Here is a 15,134-nt window from a genome sequence, read left to right as displayed (position 1 = left end):
CTTTCTCTATTTTTGATCTTATGGAATCACTTTTTTGTCTCTCAGTCATGAATTACAATCCTGATATGTATTTAATAAAGCAAACCAGGTTAGGTGAAGCACCTATATTAGCAATCCGGAGACTGAACTGCTAGCCTTGACTCTACCACTAATTAGTAGTTTTTCCTCCTCTATAAAACAAGGAGGCTGGACAAGATGATTTCTAAGGTCTCTTCTCCTCCTAATATTCTATAATTTTGTGTTAATAAGCCCTTATTAACACTTTCAATTCCATTAATGAACATTTCCATCTTTACTAGAATTTTCCTGGGGGAGTTTTCAAATGGACCTGCAGCAATTTTGTGTTAGTTCCCACATATAAAATGAGACTATCATCAATGCAGAATATTAATAGGTTTAGGATAGGGAGTTTGGAGTTCAATACAAAAAATCCAGTTAGAATGAGGGGTGATACCCTATCTATGTAAACAGGAGAGAACTGTTTTAAATTACATTGCAATCAGGTCAATTCAAAATTAACCTCTAATTATCTGCCTTTGGTTTTTACTAACAAATGTACTAGCTTTCAGAGGTACTGAGGTGTAATATACAGAGAAACTGCCTCAGATCTAGGGAAAACTGTTCAATTTCTGCTCTTAACACGTAGGACCTATATGAACCTAGAGAAATCACTTAAGCTCTCAGTGTCCTAGGCAATTCAGCCTAAATTGTAAAGAGGGTCAGGATCTACATTGGGAGAGGGTTTCCTCAAACAATAGTCCCCTAGAGAGGCCACCAGATGGCACCATAGTGGACAGTGCACCAGGCCAGCACTTAGCAAAGTGCCTGACACATAGTAAGCATTATATAAATGTTAGCTCATTATTATTATTACAATGTGGGCAATAATTATATTTACCTCCAGGGGTTGTTGTGAGGCTCGAATGGCATATTTTTGAAGTACTCAGCACATAGTAGGTAATAAATAAAGCCTTCCCTGTTCCAACAAAATCACAGGTCCTTCCCAACAAGCTTTTAAATTTATTAAGAGCATTTAACTCATGCCAAAGAGATTATAAAGAAGGCAAAGGGACCTGTATGTGCACAAATGTTTGTGGCAGCCCTTTTTGTAGTGGCTAGAAACTGGAAACTGAATGGATGTCCATCAGTTAGAGAATGGCTGAATAAATTGTGGTATATGAATATTATGGAATATTACTGTTCCGTAAGAAATAACCAACAGGATGATTTCAGAAAGGCCTGGAGAGACTTACACGAACTGATGCTGAGTGAGATGAGCAGGACCAGGAGATCATTATATACTTCAACAACAATACTATATGATGACCAGTTCTGATGGACCTGGCCATCCTCAGCAACGAGATCAACCAAATCATTTCCAATGGAGCAGTAATGAACTGAACCAGCTATGCCCAGAGAAAGAACTCTGGGAGATGACTAAAAACCATTACATTGAATTCCCAATCCCTATATTCATGCCCACCTGCATTTTTGATTTCCTTCACAAGCTAATTGTACAATATTTCAGAGTCTGATTCTTTTTGTACAGCAAAATAACGGTTTGGTCATGTATACTTATTGCGTATCTAATTTATATTTTAATATATTTAACATCTACTGGTCATCCTGCCATCTAGGGGAGGGGGTGGGGGGGTAAGAGGTGAAAAATTGGAACAAGAGGTTTGGCAATTGTTAATGCTGTAAAGTTACCCATGTATATATCCTGTAAATAAAAGGCTATTTAAAAAAAAAAAAAAAAAAAGAGCATTTAACTCTGTGTAAATATTGATTTTGATATTAAGCAAGTTCACCTACTTACTCTGTTGCCATCTCAGCTCCCTTGTATTTGCTTTGTTTACAGAGAAGCTATAGAAATCCAAATAATTAACCACCTTTCTTGTTCTAGGAAAGGTTGAAAGAGGGCAAAACTGAAATCCAACAAAAATTGAGCAATCTGTTGATCGTGGATTAGATTATCAAGGGTTGTTAACACAAGAAGTCAAGATGGAGAGACTACATAACTTTCCCAAATCCTGAATAATAATGGTATTACATAGTGCTTTAAGATTTACTTTGCTTGCCACAAACTTGTGAAGTCATGGATCTATTTTTTTTTAAATAGGTTTTTTCCCAATTACATATAAAGATAGTTTTAAAATTCATTTTTAATATTATGAGTTCCAATTTTTTCCTCTATCTTTCTGCTCCCCTCTCCCCAAACCTTTCTAATTTCTCCTCTCTGAACAGCAAGCAATTTGATAAAAATTAAGCACGTGCACCAGAAATACTGTTATTATCTTATAAATGAAGAAATTGAAGCACCCATATACTGTGTGTTTACTCAATAATTAGATCCTAGATTCAGGTTTCCAACCCAGCTCTCTGCTGACTCAACAATATCACGTTTGTGAGCAAAGACTGAATTGTAATGTGATTTCCTTAAGATGATTGAAGTTCCCCAAACATCAGAAATCCCCATATTCATATTGAAGTTCTAATAGGAGGCATACTCCAAAAAGGAGATATTGTGGTACAGCACTGAATTTGTAATCAGAACAATTATTTAAATTCTGACTCTCTATTTCCTCTGTGATTGTTGGTTTTGTTTAGTAGTTTCAGTTAATTTTCCTGACATTATTTGGACTTTTTTGGCAAAGATATTGGAGTGGTTTCCTTCTTCAGCTCATTTTCCAGATGAAGAAACTGGCAAACAGTGTTAAATGACTTGCTTAAGGTCCTGAAGTTGGATTTGCACTCAGGAAGATGTGTTTTCCTCACTTTAAGCCTAGCACTCTGCACTATGGTCCCATGTAGTGGTACCTCTTGTGATTTTAACCAAGACCTCTCTCAGTGTCAAGTTTTCTCATCTGCTATCATGACCTCTGTGGCCTCTTCAGTTCTTAATCTGTGAGTCACAAGAGGCCATATTTTTAGATAGTCCCTATCATTCCTGAAAGGGATTTACTTTCATCTCCGTATCACTTCATAGGTACAAGGAGCTTTCAGTAAGGCCCATCCTTTCTTGACCTCCTTGAAGGAAAGGAGTATTATTCCTCAGCAAGGTATAATGATAAAAAACATTAGATTAGGGAAAAAATGAGGACCCAGTCACAATTTTAGACTTTAACCCTTTAGAATTGTGTGATCATGAACAAGTCACTGTTTTCTCATCTATAAAATGGGGCTAATAGTTGTGCTACCTATCTCATAGGGGGCTGTCATGAGAAAAGCAATTTGTAAATTTAAAAGGCAAGTTATTATACAAACATTGTTTTTCTACAGTCAACAAAGATCTGTGAGTTCATTAGCATAAGAAACTGTTAGTGTGGAAACACTCTACCAATAAAATAGTCTAATGGATATAGAGATTGTATATGTGCACATGTGCATTACATTGTGCACATGACTTGTGCAGAGTCATAAAGACGAATTTAAAAGAATTTAAGCTCACACTATCGAGTATGTCACAATTTCCCTTTAGCATCCAAATTTCAAAGAATCATGTATTCAGTCTTAAGGCTTTAAGATTAGAATAAAAGATATACCTATAACAGTAATATATAAAAGGATCTTTAAAGTAATTTTAAATTGCTTAAAAAGTCATGTCCCTCACTGATGCATTGTTGGTGGAGTTGTGAACGAATCCAACCATTCTGGAGAGTAGTTTGGAACTATGCTCAAAAAGCTATCAAACTGTGTATACCCTATGACCCAGCAGTGTTACTACTGGGCTTATATCCCAAAGAGATCATAAGGAAGGGAAAGGGACCTGTATGTGCACGAATGTTTGCAGCAGCCCTCTTTGTAGTGGCCAGAAACTGGAAACTGAATGGATGCCCATCAGTTGGAGAATGGCTGAATTGTGGTATATGAATGTTATGGAATATTATTGTTCTGTAAGAAATGACCAACAGGATGATTTCAGAAAGGCCTGGAGAGACTTACACGAACTGATGCTGAGTGAAATGAGCAGGACCAGGAGATCATTATATACTTCAACAACAATACTATTTGATGACCAGTTCTGATGGCCCTGGCCATCCTCAGCAATGAGATCAACCAAATCATTTCCAATGGAGCAGTAATGAACTGAACCAACTATGCCCAGAGAAAGAACTCTGGGAGATGACTAAAAACCATTACACTGAATTCCCAATCCCTATATTCATGCCCACCTGCATTTTTTATTTCCTTCACAAGCTAATTGTACAATATTTCAGAGTCTGATTCTTTTTGTACAGCAAAATAACGGTTTGGTCATGTATACTTATTGTGTATCTAATTTATATTTTAATATATTTAACATCTACTGGTCATCCTGCCATCTGGGGGAGGGGATGGGGGGTAAGAGGTGAAAAATTGGAACAAGAGGTTTGGCAGTTGTTAATGCTGTAAAGTTACCCATGTATATATCCTGTAAATAAAAGGCTATTAAATAAAAAAAACAAAAACAAAAAAAGTCATGTCCCTGCCAAACAATGATATGGTATCATGTCTCTTGAATGATCTGGTAGCTTGCATCCAGAGCACCAAGAAAAAAAAAGATTTAAAAGTGATATGTTTACAGTCATTAGGAATAATCCCAAGACTTCCTGACCTTGGGAATGATGTAGTTAAGAATGATGTATTTCTTCCCTTAGTCTCTGTTGCCTTAGTTTACTTTATAAACCAGGATGCTAAGCCCAAAAGATGGCTGGCTTTCTTTCAGATGACAGCCTATTGATCAGTGACAACAGGGTTTTTGAGATTAATAAGCAACAATAACAAGATCCTTAAAATTAACACATGCACTGAACAAAATTGAGTGCTGCCCACTTGACCCAGAGACGTTTCAGGCCTAAAAGTACACCTCTAGATCATCTCCCCTCTCCCAGGCTCTGCCCAGGGAACTAAGGGTACTATACCAGCACACGTCACACCTCTCCTCAACTCTACTCATTTATACCCTAAATGTAAAATTAGCATATCAGTGACATGAAGCACCTGGTTTTTTCTTACTTTTTCCTATAAATTTACTTTCCTGCTCCTAGCTCTTTGCCAACTTCTTATGGAATTTAGCTGCTTTAATTGGTGTTACAAGTATAATAAACTTCTCTCCTTGACTTGAAGATGGAGCTGAGCCTTAACATTCTTTTGAGACACTTCACAACACCAGTCTGGAACCCCAATATTTTTGGGTCCCCCTTGAAACCCAATAGAACGAAAAAGCGATTCTGAGATTAGTTCTGAGAGGTAGAGAATGATTAGGTCAGTTTGGGATGTATTATATTTTAAATGCTGATAAGATATCCAAGTATATATGTTTAGTAATATGGTATAACAATAGTAATATAGTAATCATAATATTGTACAGTAATGGTAATATAGTAATCATAGCCATGACTGGCTGAGATGAACAGCCTCTATTGCACAGAAGTGGTGACCATACTTTCCCTTGAACGATGGACTCACCGTCTCCAACCCCCATCCTTTACTCCTGATCTGCTCTTGTGTCTGACTTTCAGATGTTGGCTGTTTCTCTGTTCTAACAGTTTCATTCTGACCCCTCCCCCACACAATACTCTTGAATTCACTGCCTCCACCTGAACCCAAGCTGCTGCTAGAAGACCCTTCTATGAGCCCCCTCTCATCCCCACCAATAACCGACTTTAATATAGGCCACTCTTAAAGGATCGTGGGATTTGGAGCTGGAAGAAATCTTTAAAAGTCTCAGGTTTAGTCCCTTCATTTTACAGATTAATATCACATATCACATATTGATATAGCTTCAAGGCTTGCGAAACACTTTACAAACACTTTCTCATTTGATGTTCATAATTACTGTAGGAGGCTGGGTGCTATTATAATCCCCCTTCTACTTATGGGGAAATTGAGGCAACTGTGGAAAAAACTAGCTCATGGTCACACAAGTAGGAAGCATCTGAGGTTAGAGTTGAATTCAGGTCTTCCTAATTGTTATCATGTTATAATCATCATGATTTTATAGCTTAGGACACAAAATCCCCAAATTAAGTGGTTTATCCAAAGTCACATAGTGAATAAATAATTTAGCCAAGATATAAAATAAGATCTAATGATTCCCAACCCAGCACTCTTTTTATAGGTTTAACAAGTATGGGGGTGAAAGAGAGAAGGATAAGGTGTTAGATAAGATGGTGAAGGGGAGGTTAATTTTGTAGGCCACAAGAAATGTAAATATATTTAAGAGAAAGAGCCATTAGGGGAGAGATAAGTAATGGGGGTGGGGAAGTTAGTGGTTTGATAAAGCAAGATCCTAACCAAGGCAGGACTTTTTTTTATACTAAATTTTGAAAGAAAAATAAAACTGGGAAGAAGCTAAGATTATCTGGCCGGGGAGACTTACACTGTGGTCTATAAATCTGGGGACATCTGTGTAAAGGGCAGAACTTTGGAGAAGTATGCTTGAAACAAGGTGCTAACTCAGAGGAATTGATAAGAGAATGGTTATCTAGTTCAGCATAGTGATTAATAATTCTCTAGTTCAGTATGATTGATTTAATCTTACAACAAGGTGTTCATTTTTTTTAAATTTTTTTTTTTATTTAATAGCCTTTTATTTACAGGATATATGCATGGGTAACTTTACAGCATTAACAATTGCCAAACCTCTTGTTCCAATTTTTCACCTCTTACTCCCCCACCCCCTCCCCTAGATGGCAGGATGACCAGTAGATGTTAAATATATTGAAATATAAATTAGATACACAATAAGTATACATGACCAAAACATTATTTTGCTATACAAAAAGAATCAGACTCTGAAATATTGTACAATTAGCTTACAACAAGGTGTTAATGGAATTAATACAATGATCCTCTAGTTTACATATACTTAGTACTTATTATATATAGTTCTACAAGTTGACATCTGTTCTACAAGATTGACACCTATGATGATGTACTTGTAATAAAGTATATAAGAGCCAACAAGGCCTGGAAGAGAGAGATTCCATCTTTGATCAGGCTCTTGGTGGCTCTCCTGCCTTCTGCACTGAAGCCAAGACCCATTCAGGAGGGCCTCCAGAAAGCTAGCCAGGCCCCAGGAGAAGGAGACAGACTGTGAAGGAGATAATAAGGCCTTTGGATTTTATCCCCAAACAAGGCTAGTCCCGAGACCTCCAGAAAGCTAACCAGAACCTTACATATGTGTCTGTGTTTATATTTTGATAGCTGTACTTCATAAAATTGGTGTCACTTGTAATCCTAAGTATTTTATGCCATGTATTTAAAAACATTATTCCAAGAAGAGGTCCTTAGGTTTCAGAAGAGTGCCAATGGAGTCTATGACAGAAAAATAAGATGATGATGATTTGCTTCAAAGAATTTCCAGCATTCAGGCAGGACTAAACAGCTCAAAAGAAAAATATAAATCCTGTTTTTAAGGGCAGTAATATATGTTACTTCTGGTGTGAGTTAGAAGGAGGAAAAGGAGTACAGATTCTATCTGTAGATAGATTGGATTTGATAGAATCCAAATAGTGGTGTAACAGAACTAGATCAGACTAGGTCTGGAGAAACAATTGTTAAATTTTCAGGGTATTTTTGTTATTATTCAGTTATATCCAATTCTTTATGGTCCTATTTTGTATTTTCTGGCAAAGATACTGGCGTGGTTTGCTATTTCCTTCTCAGGCTCATTTTACAGATGAGAAAACTGAAGTAAACAGGGGTAAATGACTTGCTCAGAGTCACATAGCTAATAAGTGTCTGCAGTCAAATTTGAACTTGGAAAAATAAGCCTGGCTAACTCAAGGCTGGCTTGATCCTATCTTCTTCCATCCCTGGCAGCTACCCCCCTCAAAGTCATTAGCTCTCTTATGTTTCAATCTCTTCATACCTTTTTCTCCTTCCTTTTTTACCTAGAACATGTCCATCTCTCCCCTAACTTTTAAAAACAAACAAAAAACTTTTATAGCTTCTCCAACTCCTCATACCTATCTCTTATATTTCCCCTTCTTATCACAGCCAAACTCCTGTTATTCTCCTCATTGTCATCCCCTTGCAGTATAGCTTCTGACTTTATTGTTTAAATTCATTTGAATTTGAATTTGCTCTGTCCAAACTTATAAATGACTTTTCAATACCAAATCCAATGGCTTATTCCAGTTTTTATTCCAAGTTTAGTTCCTTGCTTTTTCCTGGTTCTCATCATTATGGATCGATCTACCTTGTAGATTAGCACCTATGTTCTGTTGCTATATGAGGGTTAGTCCCAAAGCCTGTAGTGTGGCCTCTCTTTTGCTCATCTTATCATATTCTAGGGTTTCATCTAATCTTTACATGATGGTTCTCCTTCCTATCTACTTTTTTCTAAGCTTCTCCATCATCAAATGCCTACTGCATGTTTCCATCTAGATATTCTGCAAACTTCTCTAACTCAATACAAAGCAGAACTCATCATCTTTCACATCAAATTTACCTTCTTCTAAACTTTCTGTCAAGGGCATCATCCTTCTAGCTTACTACCTTGGTACCATCCTCACTGCCTCGCTTTTATTCCCCCATGGATCCAACAAGTTGCCAAGTTTAGGGTTTGAGTTTTTTTAATGCCATTTCCACAACATCTCTTGCCTTCCTCTCCTTTTCTATTCACATAGCCATGATTCTAGATTAGGCATTTATCCCTTCTCTCACAAATTATTACAATAGCCATACAAGTGCAACAAAACAACACATACACATATACAGAAACACAGAAAATGAACTAAATACATGATGACTAGACCATATTGAAAGATCATCATCTTGATCAGATCATTATCCTTTTAAAAGGAACTCTGCTTTAATTCTTGGTATATTTGGATATTACCCACTTTTTTAAAAAATTCTTTTGAGTGTCTATTAAAACATTTTGAATGAAGTTTGTTTCCATCCTGTTTAAAGTATCAATATCATTCCCAATAGGAAATGAAAACAGGATCTTTCTGGAGAAAAAAAAATTTCCTCATATGCCTATCTCTAATCTCTCTCCACTTCAATTCACTCTCAACACAACCAACAAAATGATTTTCCTCCTATAGTATAGATGTAACCATGTCATTTTTATCCTCAAAAAAAAAAATCAAACATAAACTCCACTTTTTAACATTTAAAGGTCTTACCAATGTGGCCATTTCTAATGTTTTTATATATTACTCTCCTTCATTCACTATTCTCCAGCCTACTCTATTTGTTCCACACATCATCCCTCATCTTCATACATTTGTACTGACTAGCCTATCATGTCTGATGTTACTTTCTTCTCACCTTTACCTCTTTAAATCCCTGGTTTATTTCTCCTCCCCATTAGAATACAAATTCCTTAAGGGCAGAAAATTGTCTTTTTTCTCTTCCTGTATCCTTAGCACTTTAGCACAGTACCTGGAACAAAATAGGCACTTAATTTTCTTAATTGATTTGAGTGACTGAACTGAGCTCAAGCACCACCTTTTATATAAAATCTTTCCTGGTAAAGCTACCTGTGTATCTCCTCCCAAAACTACCTAGTATCCACTTTCTCTTAGTGTACAAAATAATGACAGAATTTATAGAATGCTTTTAAAATTACATAGTAGTAATGTTTTTTGATTAATTCAAAATGATTCCATTTATAGAAATTTTACTCATACATGACAGTTTAGGGATATATTTATTGCATTCACTAAGTCCACTAGGGGTGTGAGAGAGCAGTGTGTGGTAATGGGAAGGACACTGAATCTCGATTCTTCAGCAAGGCTTCATCTTTCTGGGCCTGTTTCTTTATCTGTAAAATGAAGCTATTTAATTTGTTGGTTTCTAAGGGCTTCACACAAGAAACATGTGCTTAAATTGATTGACTAGCCTGCATAGGCCAATCTTTGAATTTTAGAATTGGAGATAAATTTGCATGAACTTTTTCATTTGCCCATTTTCCCTAATTTGCATCTTGGAAGATTCCCCTCCCTCCCAGGTCAAAGGATGATCCACATGATCAATGTTTCTCTTACAAGTGCCGTCCCAAGGCCAAAGAGTAAATTGAGCTCTCAACCAGAGGATGCCAATTCTTCACCCATCTTTGGGTACCAGGGAAGATCCAGACCAGGGAAGATGCTGAATCTCTTGGAATTATAGTTAACAAACTTGAATTTCATGGGGTAGTTCTGGAACTTAAATTAAAGCCCAGGGAATTAGACACATGTAAAGAAATACATACAAGAACTGTTCAATTTTGAATCATTTGTGCTCTTTATTACCTTACCCTTTGTTACTTCTTACTCACTCCTGATTGAATGTCTTATCACATCCTGGAAATGACTTCGGGTTCCTGAAGGCCATGCTAGTTTAGTACAACTTCTACTACATTCTACCAAGCTGAAAAGGCTTTGAGTAATAGACTAGGTGTGCTATTCAAGGACCAGCCTTGCTCATTGTAGAAAAGCTCATTAGCAGGAGGCTAGCCACTTGGTAATTCTTTGGCCATGGCAACCCAGAAAAAAAAAAAAAAAAAAGAAACTATTGCATGGTCGTTAATCCTAGTTAGCCCATTCTGCTTATGCAATGACAGTGGCAAGGCAGTAGACAAGAGAGGTAGCAGCCATGCAACACCACACAGGTTTTATGTAGTCTACAAATCCTAATACTTTAAAGATGGGATCCTACTCCATATCAATGGGTGGGTATACCACTAGAAAAACTGAATCACAGCAATTTTTACATTATCACTATAAATGAAATCAAAAGAAAAAAAGAAAGTTGCAGTTAAATTGAAGGATAGTAAACAAGTTTCCAGTAGAGAGAAAAATAAGAGTTGGCAAAGTTGATTTTATTAGTTATTCAGAAGCAACAAGGAACATCATTTCATAAGATATGAGTTTTCTCATAATGTGCTTATCAGGAGGACCTGAGTTTGAATCTTACTTCAGACTCCATTGGCTGTGTGATCTTGGACACTTCACCTTTGTTTGCTTCAGTTTCCCTATCTGTAAAATGAGGATAATAATCTCTCTCTCAGGGTTGTTGTGAGGATCAAATGACATAAGAATCATAAAAGCTGAGCACAATGCCTGGGACCTAGAATGCATTATGCAAATGCTAGCTATCATCATCATCATCATCATCATCATCATTATATTCAACCTCAGATATTAGCTGTGTGACCCCAGACAAGCCATTTAACCTGTCTGCCTCAGTGTCCTCAACTGTAAAATAAGGATGATAATAGCAAGTACCTCCCAGGGTTGTTGTGTGGATCAAATGAGATAATACTTTGTAAAACATTTAGCACAGTGCCTGGCACAAAAGTGTTATATAAATATTATTTATTATTGAACATTTACCAACAGCAGTGGTCTATATATATATAACCATCTGTGGCAGAGAAATAAATATAGGTCAATTTATTTACTATGAAATATGAGTCTATAAGAATATAAAGACAAAAAATTAATAATATGTAGGCAGACAGTATGTAAAACATTTATTCAAAGACTTTTTATCATGTATTTCAGTGCTTAGTAATTTCAATGCAAGGGTGGGCATGGAGAGGAAAAAATGTTAGAAGATTTAATTTACCATGAACTGATACAAAGTGAAGTAAGAAGAACCAGGAAAACATTATACCCAGTAACAGCAATATTGTGTAATAATCAATTAGGACTGACTTAGCTCTTCTCAACAATACAATAATACAAGACAATTTCAAAAAATGATAGAAAATGCTATCTGCATCCAGAGAAAGAATTATAAAATCTGAATACAAATCAAAGCATATTATTTTCATTTTTTTCTTTTGTTCTATTTGTTCTTTTACAACATGACCAATGTGAAATAGATGATTAACCCATATCAGAGTGTTTACTGTCTTGGAGAAATAAGAAGTGAAAGAGGGAATGAGAAAAAAAATTGGAATTCAAAATCTTTCAAAAAATGAATGTTAAATATTGTCTTTACATGTAATTGGAAAAAATAAAAATAAGAAATTTTTATTTAAAAATAAGAAATGAAAGAAGCCAAAGGCTTGCAAGTTATAAAGAAATCTCATACCTGTGTATCATGTGTACATTACTCACCCACAATGAGACCAAAAGAGATATAGGAACTATTTTAATACTTTAACCCCTTTCCAAATAAAGTTATATATAGAAAGGGGAAAAGGTCACCATTGGTTTAGAATATAAACTTGTTTGTAAACACTTACAAAAGAAGATAGTGAAAAACATGAACAATATTTTCAAGGCAGAAGAGTCTGTAAAGATCACATGAGAGAGATAACATAAAGGTAGCCTTGGAGAGAGCATGACATAGGGTCAAATCCCACTTTTGGCAGATAAATAAATACTCTCTAAGTGACGCTGGACCAGTGAATTAAAAGGCACTGAACCTCTTAATACTCTCAAGCACACTGTAAAAGGAGGAACAACTACTTCTATACTTTGGAAGAGGGAGTTTGAAGGCACTGATTTTAATGGCAAGCACTAAATCACATTGCAAAAAATTTTAAGTTGAATTATGAACAGGAAATGACTAGTAAGTTCATTCTTAATAAGTTAACTATCTGCCATTCTAAGTTTTAAAGTAGAGAATCAAAAGAAATGACAAGTTAGAAGAATTAAAAACAGGAATCATTCAATTGTGGTATCTTCAACCTGACCTATTTCAAAATGAGAAATGAACAAAAGAACATATATCAACTCAAACTATTGTTATGTCTTGAGAAAAATTAAACAATTTAATCACTACAATGATACTAAAAGAGACTTGAAATCATTTTAGCACTTTATCTTCTTGTCACACAAAGTTATAGGGAGGTGGGGGAGGATCAATATTGGTTTAGAATAAGAATTTCCTTGTAAAAACTTACAGATGATGAAAGATATGAACAATATCAAGGCACTGTACTAGATGACAGCTTTCTCCAAAAAATATAATTATAAATATAATATAACATAAATTATATATATATAATATATATAAATAAAAATATAATATAAATAATAAATTAAATTCTTGATTAAGGGATTCTGGGCAGGAGAAATTAGAAAGCTTGAAAATAATCTCCCCAAGATTGAGCAATCTAAAGGTGAGAAAGAAATGGGTTTCTGGTAGCTACATTAAAGTTGATTAGGCAACAGGTTTAGGATAAGTTGAATGAGGGAAAAGTTCATAACTTCATTATATATGTATATATATACATATATATATAAGATTTTGTTTTTATTTATTTTGAAAACTAATATTAGTACAGGTTAGTACCTGTTAAAAATGGCACTATCCCTAAGTGACCTTTAACAAGTTAAACATCTGTCAAATTATTATTTCCCAAATTGATATCAACGATGAGTATAATAAGAAAGGCTGGTTTGCTTTTTATTTTGGTGTTACCTATTTAATATTGTGGTGTTTCTCTGCAGAAGAAATACTAGCAGTTGGCATACCTAGCTTAACTATGTCATTATTTCTAAAAGTCATCAGGTTGTAGATATCAGGAGCAAGAATGTTCAAAGAATCCTTTGGGGTTTTAATGAGTTTTTTTTTTTTAAATTACTATTATTTTTTAGTTAGTGTAGAGCAACTAAGGCTTTGATCCAAGGCATCAAAATTTAAACAAGTGTACAATTTTTCCCCTTTACGAATACATTAGAATTTTGCTAGGAATTTAAAGCAAAATCTTACTGGCTCCTAGTTTGTAGACTGCATCCCTTATTTCCTTCTTTTTATTTTTTATGAAAATTAAGCCAATATTTCCCCTTTTTCAGTGCAGCTCCACAGCTCTTATTCTGTTCTTATTCTCCATAGTCTCCCTAGCACAAACTCAGGACCCTGAGATGTAGTTCATCTGAACTTACTGGACACTGAACTGCAATATAATATTTTTTTAAAATTGTATTCCGATTTTCCTAGATTCTAAATCTTCCTATTGTACATTTTTGTTCTCATCTCTCAAATTTAGTTCTCGTTTTCTTTGGCAAACAAAACTGAAACATCTTTTTGTCTTCCCACATACCTTGAACAATAGTTCTATTCTTCTGAGGAATTTCCTACTTTTCTCAACATAGCTTTAAAAATTAAAAAGGCATAAAAGGAGCAGACAAATGGCGCAGTGGATAGAGCATTAGCCCTTAAGTCAGGAGGATCAGAGTTCAAATTTGATCTCACTTCCTAGCTGTGTGATCCTGAGCAAGTCACTTAACCCAAATTGCCTCACTTAAAAAAAATAAATAAATAAAAAAATAAAAAAAAATAAAAATTTAGCACTTAGATTTCTTAAGAAATAACTGAACTCAGGACATACCTAGTCAGCAAGAATAACTTGGTTAAAGCAATATCCTGCCATATCCTGAATTTTATTAAAAATCTTTTCTGTGAGCCATTCTAGCAGGGGTTCTAAACTTGGGGCTAATGTTCCATGAGGGGATTTATAGATAGACTTCAAGGAATCTAAGTTTGGATGGAAAAAAGTTATTATCTTTATTTTAATATAATTATTTTCTTTGTAATCTTGTTTTTTATTTTATGCATTATAAAATAACATTCAGAAAAAAGGTCCACAGTCTTCGTCAGACTTTTGAAGGAGTCCATAACACACACAAAATTACTGTATTAGCGAATTTCCCTCCTGCTCAACTGAATTGACCTTAATTGATATTTGATTTGTTTTCATACAAATAATTACAAAGTTAATTTGAGGTCATGGTATGTACTTTTTGTCCTGACTGCCAAAATGAATGAAACAGCTCTGCCTGTAGTGACTGTATATTTGGGTAAGAGACTCTTCCTAAATGCTTCATCAATTAATCGATTAATTAAACATTATACATCTGTTAAGATATGTTAGAAGGACCATAAGGTCTCTGCCTTCAAGGAATTTAGTAGGGTGAAAGTAATGTGTGTGTGCTGAGTGGAAGGAAGGTGGAAAGAACAACTCATAAATAATTAAATACGCAGAGTAAATGTAAGATAATCTTTAAAATTTTTCTAACAGTTGCTATTGGTTATTTTAAAATGAAAGAAGAATTAATTTTATTCTGCTATATGCAAGTTTTAAGTCACTCTCTCTTAAAATGTATATTGATTCATTAGGCTGAAAATTCTTGATAAGATGCAGGTTGAATTTACACAATGCAGATCTGAGTTTCTTCCAATTTTGAGATCTTGTG

General features: G+C 35.0%; 1 protein-coding gene across 4 annotated transcripts in view; it reads right to left on the bottom strand.

The window, feature by feature from the left end:
* ASB9 (ankyrin repeat and SOCS box containing 9) overlaps positions 1 to 5,531 on the bottom strand; it is a 67,467-nt gene extending 61,936 nt beyond the window's left edge. For 2 of the 4 annotated variants that reach the window (XM_031958980.1, XM_031958977.1), the window contains exon 1: positions 5,452 to 5,531. Coding sequence is in view for 1 of the 4 variants with exons in the window: in XM_031958972.1 (XP_031814832.1) it covers positions 5,452 to 5,467 (16 nt within the window). In the remaining 3 variants the exon portion in view is untranslated. The remainder of the gene's footprint in view (positions 1 to 5,451) is intronic. The other 2 variants (XM_031958978.1, XM_031958972.1) reach the window with 2 other exon arrangements.
* Positions 5,532 to 15,134: the final 9,603 nt, after the last annotated feature.

The sequence above is a fragment of the Sarcophilus harrisii genome, chromosome 3, assembly GCF_902635505.1.
Source record: "Sarcophilus harrisii chromosome 3, mSarHar1.11, whole genome shotgun sequence".
In the NCBI taxonomy this organism is placed as follows: Eukaryota; Metazoa; Chordata; class Mammalia; order Dasyuromorphia; family Dasyuridae; genus Sarcophilus; species Sarcophilus harrisii.
Note: the sequence above shows the minus strand (reverse complement) of the source record. Positions and strands in the feature narration are given on the sequence as shown.